The 10000-nt window shown below is 42.4% G+C and overlaps 2 protein-coding genes across 10 annotated transcripts in view; both read left to right on the top strand.

Annotated features, from left to right (window-relative positions):
- The window catches only part of syt3 (synaptotagmin III), a 30899-nt gene extending 29959 nt beyond the window's left edge, over positions 1-940 (top strand). Inside the window, exon 13 of the mRNA XM_048246505.1 lies at positions 1-940. This exon is cut by the window's left edge and continues 2494 nt beyond it. The gene's annotated coding sequence lies outside the window, so the exon portion shown is untranslated.
- A 7455-nt stretch (positions 941-8395) lies between these two features.
- Positions 8396-10000, top strand: part of med25 (mediator complex subunit 25) — a 16039-nt gene continuing 14434 nt past the window's right edge. For 2 of the 9 annotated variants that reach the window (XM_048246146.1, XM_048246148.1), the window contains exons 1-4: positions 8399-8681; positions 9337-9486; positions 9580-9625; positions 9832-9956. In XM_048246146.1, the coding sequence (XP_048102103.1) occupies positions 9341-9486; positions 9580-9625; positions 9832-9956 (317 nt within the window). In that variant the 5' untranslated portion in view covers positions 8399-8681; positions 9337-9340. Of the gene's footprint in view, positions 8682-9336; positions 9487-9579; positions 9626-9831; positions 9957-10000 lie in introns of all 9 variants that reach the window. The other 7 variants (XM_048246150.1, XM_048246145.1, XM_048246153.1 and 4 more) reach the window with 4 other exon arrangements.

The following is a 10000-nucleotide window of genomic DNA, read 5'->3' as shown; positions in this document are numbered from 1 at the left end:
GGCCACTATTGCCCCTAACGGACATTACTTCTGCACAGCTAGTCTTCCCTCTACACCCTGGCGTTCATATCCTGAAAAGCACTGTTGGCCGTTTGAGCAGATGTTCTGCGGCCATGTGTGGAACTCCGCTCACAATCCCCCCTCCCCAACCCCAGTGGATCCAGTGACCGCTCCGCTCTGTGGCATCGTGCTCGTCGTCTGTCCAATTCGCATGCAGAAGTTCTGCGGCACTCTTGGCACGCTGTCCCCCGTATGTGGGTATGTGTCGTACATTTGCTGTTGTGGGAAAAACGAGAGCTCCATCGATTCCCGAGCTTCGTCTCCGTCTCTTTGTCCTCTTGTCTGTTTTTGCAGTACTGTCTTGCTGCTCAATGGTGTTGTGAACGTTTTTTTTAATTATTTTGTTTATTGTTTTTTGGTTCTTCCACGTGCTTATTTATTTGTGTGTTTGCTTTGCCTGCGTCTGTTCTGCAGCACTGACACCCAGACCCGTGGGTCACGCTGTAGCCATAGATTTTCTCTCTCTCAGTGCAACTTGTTAGTGTGCTTCCCCTCCGCACCTTCCATGCCCCTCTCTCTTTCTCTTTCTCTCTTTTTTTTTTAACATTTTTCTCCTTTCACATTTTCACTTCACTGCTCTCAGTGATGACCGGTCATCTTTTAAAACTGGGTCTAACATCACAATTCTTATGGCTCCCTCACTTTTCTTCAACCATTACCTTCTGCTCTCTCTTTTTCTCTCACTCTTTATTCTGTCTTTCTCTCTCTCTCTCTCTCTCTGTCACTGGCTGTGCCCCATTTTTGTCTGCTTGCATCGAGATACAAGCCACCCACTCTCTCTCTCTCTCTCTCTCTTTCTCTATCCGTCTCTCTCTCCACTCTCTCTCTCTCTCTTTCTCTATCCGTCTCTCTCTCCCTCTCTCTCTCTCTCTCTCTTTCTCTATCCGTCTCTCTCTCTCTCTCTCTCTCTCTCTTTCTCTATCCGTCTCTCTCTCCCACTCTCTCTCTCTTTCTCTATCCGTCTCTCTCCCCTCTCTCTCTCTCTCTCTTTCTCTATCCGTCTCTCTCTCTCTCTCTCTTTCTCTCCTTCGATACCCAGTGCTCTTTTCTCTTTCTCTCCTCTCACATGTTTCTCTGCCTGTTTGACTCCCTCTCTCCTCCTGACTCCCTCTCTCCTCCTGACTCCCTCGATGTCAGTTCAGTTCTGAATGAACTTGGGGAAACGTGTTTGCATGCTTATATTATCATGGATGATGTCAACTAGATGCAATGAAAATTAAACAAGTGATGCTCAAAAAGCAAAAAAACTGGCAATGAACTTGATACTAATATTACTAATATGACAGACAAAAAGGAGACAAACATCAGTTCTGACCTGTGTGATCCAAACCAGTGAAGACGAAGAACATTGTTAATATTGTAAATCTTCCTTCAGTGGTACTCTGTTTTTCTTTGTTCTTTTGTCAATTCTGTTCATTTTGTTGATTACAGGTTTACTTTTTTCTATGAGTTGAAGACGATGCTGAAATTCGAAATTAGGGCAAAGGTAGCGTTTGCTGGTCAGGTTGGCCGTTTTAAACAGGAATAATTAAAAAAACAAAAAAATACTGTGAAGAGGGTCATGTAGGGGTGGCGGCGAAGCTGAAGCAATGCCAAAGCTGCAGCTGAATGTTGGCTAAAATAAAGGATATGTATCAAATGACAGCTGCAGTGTTGTTCTTTTAACCCCCCCCCCCCTCCAGCCAGTAACCAGAAGGTATACTGTATACACACTGTGTCTATGTCTGAATCTGTCCCTCTCTTTCTTTCTCTCTCTCACTCTTTCTCTGTCTGTCTCTCCATCCCTGGCTGTGCATTAAGTTGTGCGTAATTATTTAGCTACTTCATCATAAATTCTTTATTGAAGGCGCACTTTATCTAAATGCAAAGTAGAGGGGAGCTGTGCAAGTGCAGCACAGTGTGTGAGTGTCTGTGTGTGGTGTGTGTGTGTGTGAGTGCCTCTATCTTCCGCCAAACACTCGACCTACTCTCATCCCTATCCTCTCTCATTCTCCCTCTCGCGCTTACCTCTGTCTATTCCCCATGGTCAAGCCCACCTTTTAACCCCTTTAATCTCCTGAAAGCACTATAGGTTTTATGGAACCCACTTAAGGCTGCTTGGGAAAACACTGTTTTACTTTTCATAGCGTCAAGCTTTTTTGTGTTATTTTATTTATTTCTGTGTGTATTTATTTATATTATTTATTTATTTGTTTATTTACTTCTACTGGGGATGACCAGGCACTTCCCATCCATCTCTCTGGCTGATGAGGGTGCTCAGTCACTTGAATGACTGGGTCGGGGTGTGGTGATTAGGCCTGGTTAAACCAAGCATGGCTCTGTGCACTGATAGAGTGCCTGCTGTCAGCTATGGCTGTGGGCATTTGGGTGTGTGTGTGTGTGGAGGGCTTGAGTGAGGAGTCGAGTCCACAGAAGTGAAAATTAAGGAAAAAGAACTGGCAACTGTGTGATGTGCTTGTGTGTGTGAGGGAAAGTGATAACAGAAGAGAGAATCGAGTGTGTGTGTGTGTGTGTGTGTGTGTGTGTGTGTGTGTGTGTGTGTGTGTGTGTGTGTGCATGTCTTAGAGGATGAAAGTGTTCAGAGGGAGAAAAAACAGAGGGAGAAGAAGGTATAAAAGCCTTTTTACACCAAGCGAGAGAGAGAAAGAGAAAAAGAGAGGGGGAGAGAGAGAAGAGGAGGAGGGCTGAAATTAGAGAGAGCTGTCGTGCATGCACACACAGCGTGAGCGGGCGAGCGTATGCGGGCGAGAGATAGCGGAAGGAAGATGGGGAGAAGAAGAAGGAGAGAGAGAGAGAGGAGGAGGGGAGAGATTGAGCAGCCGTGGCAGCAGGAGGAGGATGAAGACAAGGAGGAGGAGGACAGGTCCGTATATAGACGTGCTCTTTGCGGGTGAGGAAAGCACCTGCAGCGTGTCACCTCGGCGAGCAGTGTGAGACCAACACGGAGGACGGAGGAGAAGGAGGAGGAGAAGAGAAAAAGCAGAGAGCAAGGGAAAAGAGAGAGAAAGAGAGATGCCGCCGAGATGCCGACACGCCAGTTAGCGCCGCTACGCCACCAAGGGAGGCGGGGACCCGGGGGTGGGGTTGGGGGGGTGTCTCCATGGCAACATTCCCACAGTGCAAAAAAAAAAAAATCATTTAGTCGGAAAGACATTTCACTCAGTTCACTGAGCTGAGAGAGAGAGAAAGAAAACGACAAGAGAGTCTGAGGGGGGAGGTGCCTGTGTGTATGTGATGAGGAGCTGTTCACATTACACTGGGGGCAGTTCTGGCCATGCTGCTAGCTTATTATAATTAACATTAGGCTAAACATTTTCTCTGAATGCTCCGCAGAGTGCAGGGCAAGCAACCACTTCTGTCCCAATCTTAAGGATCTCACTGGATGAACAGAGAAGCAACAACAAGATATGTTACCAGGTTGCTCTTTTATTTGGCCCCACAATCATGTGTTGTACACATGCTGAAAAAAGTCCATCTGTGCAAATGGCAGGCTACAGTGTGTTGACCCAATGTTTGGTGCAGTGTGTTAGTTCTAGTGACCCAATTATTGATGTGAGTGTATGGGTGTGTTCCTGCTGATTACCTGTTGTGAAGAGTCCAGATGGCCCTTGTCTGAGCCGGACGGGACGGTGTGTGTTTTCGGCAACACCACCTGGAGGAATTCTCCTGGGATCAGCAGATTGCACGTTTAAAAGCAAGCTCTACAAAGCATGTGTGCATGCACACACACACACACACACTCACTATCTCACAAACACATAGACACACACTCTCTCTCACACACACACAGACACACTCTCTCTCCCCCTATCTCTCTCTCTCACACACACACACACTCTCACTATCTCACAAACACATAGACACTCTCTCTCTCTCTCTCTCACACACACACACACACACACAAACACACTCTCTCTCCCTCTCTCTCCCCCCCCACACACACAGACACACAAACACACTTGCTCTCCTTCTCTCTCAAAAACACACAAATACCCACACTCTCTTTCTCTCTCTCTCACACACACACACAAACACACAGTCACTCCGTAAACACACACAAAGAGAGTCCTTAATCCTCTCTTACTGTAACACAATGATGTGCACCACTTGTCAACACATATTTGTATTTACCCTACACTACACTATACTGTAAATTCATGTATTATTACATAGAATAGGCATGTTGTAGCATTATAAGGTAATATGTTTTGAATATATTATCTAGATGTCAGGGATTGGTTGTTGAACAAATAAAATGATAACTGGAAAATATACTGACTTCTCAATTCACACCAGGTCTGTCAGATTGACTAATAATAATTCAGTTTTTACACTTGCATTACATTTTATGTCTGAGATCCTAGTTATAATTGTTAACTAATTGATGGTGTAATTGCGTAACCTACTACAGTGTAGGCATATCCTAATACATTTGACACATCCTATATTACAGTGCAGTTATATGTTCAATATAGCTTAAGCTGCCACAAAATTGTACAAAAGAATTGTCCCATTCTTTTTGTGATTATAGGCTGACCATTTATCAACAATAAATCTCACATTGCAGGCCAAAGTGTTGGTCTCTCAAACCCATAGCCACTGCCGTATAAAACTATTCTGTTTGATGCAGCTGATCTGAGGGTAAGGTGGTTTTAGTGCCGTGTTGTGAACATGACTGATCATCTAGTACACCACAAATAATAAAGTCACCGCAATACTAAGGTAAATACAAGAGGCAATCACACTAGACCTGGGGGGAGAATCCCCATCAAAGGCAGGTTTCTGCTCGATTCTTCACAAGTTTATCCAAAGAACTTCTGATAATGGGATCAAAGCATGTCAAATAAAAGCCTAAAAGTCACTATACCTGATATGTAGGCACAGCAAAACGTGACACACAGAACTGCTCTGCATTTAGCATTGTGCAAAACTAAAATCCCAGCAAATGCTGAGCTTTGAAGACACAGTCTGGTTATTGAGAGGCTCTCTTAATGCAGCTAATGAAATAATCATTATGCTGATTCCCAACTAGCAGCAGGTAGCTCAACTGCATTATTTCAAGAGTCCAACAGCAAATGTGTTACACCAGCACTTGGTAAAAGAGAACATTGTGATATTCTGCCTGAGGTTGGTCAAACAACAACACACACTTAATCAGCATCTGGGTCTGTAACTGAAAACCACAATTTAAAGCTTAGGTGATTAGAGGTTAGAGAAATTTGGCTACATCAAGTTTAGAAAAGAATTTGGAGGTATTTCACATATGTAATGTTTACCGATTCTACCTCCAATGCTTTTCATTGCCTGCTCCAAAATGAAACTGTGCCCAAGAGACAAGCTCAAAAAGAGCTTGTAATTGAAGATGATTGCAGTGTTGTCCACCTCAATGCTGTCAGTGCTGATCACATGGAAGAAGATACATGACCAACCAATTTGGATCGAGTCAATTTTAATTTTCTCTATAGTAGGCTATTGCCAGCAGGTGCTGATCTGTGTTCTTCATGGCCATGTGTGTGAATCATGTAAAAATCTGTCATAGGTCACAGTGGTGTGGTCATTCAAACAAAACAAGAAGATTAATATACCATCGTCATTTGTTCAAGCATGACATGAATAACAGCTCATACAGATACACACACGTGTACTAGAGCCTACCATGTGGGTCTTGACTCTTAACCATACTGCATACAGATAACCTAATGCCTGAAGCAAAAATGCTCTCATGCATAGCAATTAAAAAAGAAATGTAATAAGCAAGAAAATGGTTAGCATTGCAATTATTGGCCTTTGTTTTGCCGAGCAAAGAGGACAGCCCCAACAATAACACATTGCATTTATATAGCTTTTCAAGGCACCCAAAGTGCTTTACAGTGAAAGGGCAACTTGCACTAACCAGCAATGACAATGTATTGCAATTCAATCCATTTTAAATGCACCCTCATCATACTTTCAGACATTTCTAAACAAATAAACAAATGATTTTATTTTAAATTGTGGAAATCATGCATGTGGAGATCCAAAGAGTCACACAGATCCCCACTGTTTCATATGCATAAAAGTGTGAGAGACTGAGAGAGCCAAAGAATAAGGGGGACAGAAAGAGTGAGAGATATCTTATTTGGCACTCGACCCTTATGTGCAGTCCAGTTGTTTGTGTTGTGTTCTTAATCTGGAGCCCAAGGCACTCTCTCAGCACTACACGAAACACAAAACCTTCGCTGGGTCACTGCTGGAGCCGGACCACTGACTGACAGAATGTTAGCAACGAGCCAGCGTGGCCGGTATGGTGTACTAGCGGGGGCCTAATGCCGAGCCTGAAATTGGGTTAAACTGATGCGGTGCATCCTTTTCTTCCGTGGGTGGTTTTGAGTGTGATGAGCTTTGATGCTCTTTGCTGTTCGCCGAGGCTGTGCCGTGGGGTTGCCATGAGGGAATTGATTCTATTGTTGGAACGAGAGAAAACATCACAGCATGAGCCCCGGACGGATGGCAGGTTAGCTCACTGCAGGATCATCTGATATGAAATCAAGATGGCTTAGATCAAGAAGTGTCCTAGTCCTTGTGCACCATCACGAGAATTAAATAATAAATAAAAAAAAAAAAGAATTTTAATAAAGTAAAATGAATGAGGAGGTAAACCATGGAAAACGGAATGTGTGACAGCAATACAAAGGGGGTTTATTCTCTTGCCACTGAATCAATTCTACTAAATTGTATTACAAACACATAACAGCCAGGTTCTAAACATAGACTTCCCGGCCTGGATCACCTGAAATTAATCTGGGGGATGGGAGTGAAAAGAAACCTTCAGGGGTAGTATCCCAGGGGCACAGAAATTAAATTAGCACAAACCAACCTGTCTAAAATTAGGTTAATGTAATAGAGTTGGACATTTATCTGTGTGTCCAATAAAGGTGACATTGCTGGACCAGTAGCATAGGCTATAACTTTATTTCAAGATGAGTCTGCACATACAGTATTGTTGCACAATAAGGCACGGTGTCTCTTTTTGCAAATTATTAGATTTATTATATGCTTTTCTAGACTTAATTGACAGTGAAGATTAGACAGGAAATGAGTGGAGGAGATATGGGGTATGGGAACGAGAAATTATCTGATTCCTCACAAGCTCTGCGGGCCTTTTATGTGGTATGGGATGCTGCTGTTTGTACCATAAGTTTCCCCTAACTATGGCAATATTAATAGCAACACATAACTCTTATGAGATTAAAATATCATAACCGTGGCCCACTGGTTAGCACTCTGGACTTGTAACCGGAAGGGTTGCGGGTTCGAGCCCCAACTAGTGGGCCGCGGCTGAAGTGCCCTTGAGCAAGGCACCTAACCCCTCGCTGCTCCCCGAGCGCTGCCGTTGTAGCAGGCAGCTCACTGCGCTGGGATTAGTGTGTACTTCACCTCACTGTGTGCTGTTTGTGTTTCACTAATTCACCAATTGGGTTAAATGCAGAGACCAAATTTCCCTCACGGGATCCAAAAAGTATATATATCAATATATCAAGAACACACAACACTTTCTGTTGCATTCAGTTTAGGGGGTGCTGCCCATACTACAACCTTAAACAATTACATTATTCCATAAATCACATTATAGTCATTCTGCATTCATGCAAGTACTTCCAGTATTGGTCTGATAACTAAGCACTCAGAATTCTTGCTCTTTATTTAATGTATTATAATTTATTCAGAGCTGCTAAAAGAGCATGGCTAAGTCACAGGGCTAAATGATGCACAGTCATTCTCAAAAGTGTCCCTTGCTGTTCAGACCATGTATTCATTTGCTGTTGACTGATAGCTTTAGATGATGATTATTTCAGATTAAATTATACATATTATCATACATATTATTTATTATACAGGCCTACTGTTAAATAATACACAATAAGTCCACGGTATGAACTAAAAACCAACAGCATCTTTTCTGACCCTGTTCAGAAAGCTACGAGTGAAAAGCTGGCATTCTGCATTCTGGTATGCTGGGAAAGAAGGGGAATTCAGTTTTTCTACAGTACTGTATGTCCTTGCTCATGGTCCCGTGTCTATTTTTTAAATGTATTTAGTCTAGCCTACTTTGCTGACATCTAGTGTTTAACAAGATTGTTGCACATTGATATGAACTCCAAGACTTGCTTGGCGTGTTAGTGTTTGAGGCCTCGTTAAAATTAGCCTTGGCCCTTGCGCATTTCTGTAAAATACTTTCAATTGTTGGCCAAGTATACTAGTTGAAGCAGTGTCATACATTTAAGCTGTTTAATAAGTTTAAATTTAAGTAACGATTGAACATCCTCTCACAGTCTGATGTCAGCTCATCCAGCGCCAGCTGTGTTTGTGTTCAGTCAATCACTATTCGATTAACCAACCTTGAACAATCTTTCCAGCAGGCATGACGTGTCGATAGCAGAGTGAAAGCTACAGATTGTTTGTCAACACCATTCAACACGCATTTTAGGAAAGCCGATGTAGTTAGTAACTTCCTAACTCTCAAATGTACGCATTTAAGCGAAAATAAGCCTTGGCGAGTGTAACTTTTCTAACCACCAACATCCCCTCAGAAACAGACTACTACGTTATTCTCTTACTGAGCACGGAAATATAAACGCCAGGTAAGTAGTCTTTGCGGCTTGCCAGCTAACTAGCTAGCCAGCCTGGCTGGCTAGGCAATTGAATGGGCTAAATAGCAATGTTGCTTTCCCAAAAGCAGTATGATGTATTGTTTGTTATGAACATAATTTTACTAATTGGTACACTATGACCCGTGGGGATATCTATACCACTAACGGGCAATGTATTAGTAATGCAATTTTAATATTGATAACCCGTTGGCTAGGTTATTATCAAATTGATGTTAGCCAATTTAGCTAATGTTAGTTAGATATGCTAACTTTATTAGGAAAGGATAAACAGCTGCTTTACTGTGTAACGTTATAGAGTGAAACATTTTATCTGTGGATTAATTAGTTTACCGAGACTACTCATATCTGGTGGAATAGTTAAAATGTTGATATGTTTATGGTTAGCTGGATGGCGAAAGTTAGTTAAGTTAAAATTAAAGTTTAATTAAATTTAAAATGCTGATTGTAACGTTAACGATGTTTTTGGTTTAGCCTCGCACTTCAATACACATTCCATAATATACCCAAGCTAATATTACTAACGTCAGTTGTAAGGTGTAATGTTGTAGTGTTGTTACTATTACTTACTATACCTTTACTCGAAATCTGTCGTCAACATTACAACTTTGTTCCTTTTCATTTAAAGACGCATGGTTGCGGGCTCTACACACATGGAGCCCCCCTCCAAACCCGGTGCGAACCAGGTGGCCGACGTGGTCTTTGTAATAGAGGGAACGGCGAATCTAGGACCATACTTTGAGTCCCTGAGGAAGAATTATATCTTACCTGCCATTGAGTGAGTATACTTTCCCTAGCCCAACGCTTTTTGTTGTCATGGTGTTAATGGCATGCTGTCCTCAAACTCACTGAAATTGTCTTTATACTACAGGTATTTCAATGGTGGTCCACCAGCTGAGACAGACTTTGGAGGGGATGTAAGTATTTTTTCTGTCTACACTATTTCAGTAATTCAAGAAGATCACTCAAGACATCATGTTGTATGTTGACATTTCTTCTTCCTCTGGCAATTCTTTCTTATTTTCTATTTGATTCTTTTTATGAAAATGAACATATCTGTAGCTTTGCTTGTTTTTTTTTCTCAGTTGCACATGCATGACTATTTTCTACATTTCTCTTCTAGTATGGTGGAACACAGTATGGACTTGTGGTGTTCAATACAGTGGACTGTGCCCCGGAGTCCTACGTCCAGTGTCATGCTCCCACCAGCTCAGCCTTTGAGTTTGTCTCCTGGATCGACAGCATTCAGTAAGAACTTACACTCTCCTGGACGGGTCCACTACATGTCTGCT

Source organism: Alosa alosa, chromosome 6 (genome assembly GCF_017589495.1).
Source record: "Alosa alosa isolate M-15738 ecotype Scorff River chromosome 6, AALO_Geno_1.1, whole genome shotgun sequence".
NCBI lineage: Eukaryota > Metazoa > Chordata > Actinopteri > Clupeiformes > Clupeidae > Alosa > Alosa alosa.
This window is presented reverse-complemented; position numbering and strand designations above follow the sequence as displayed.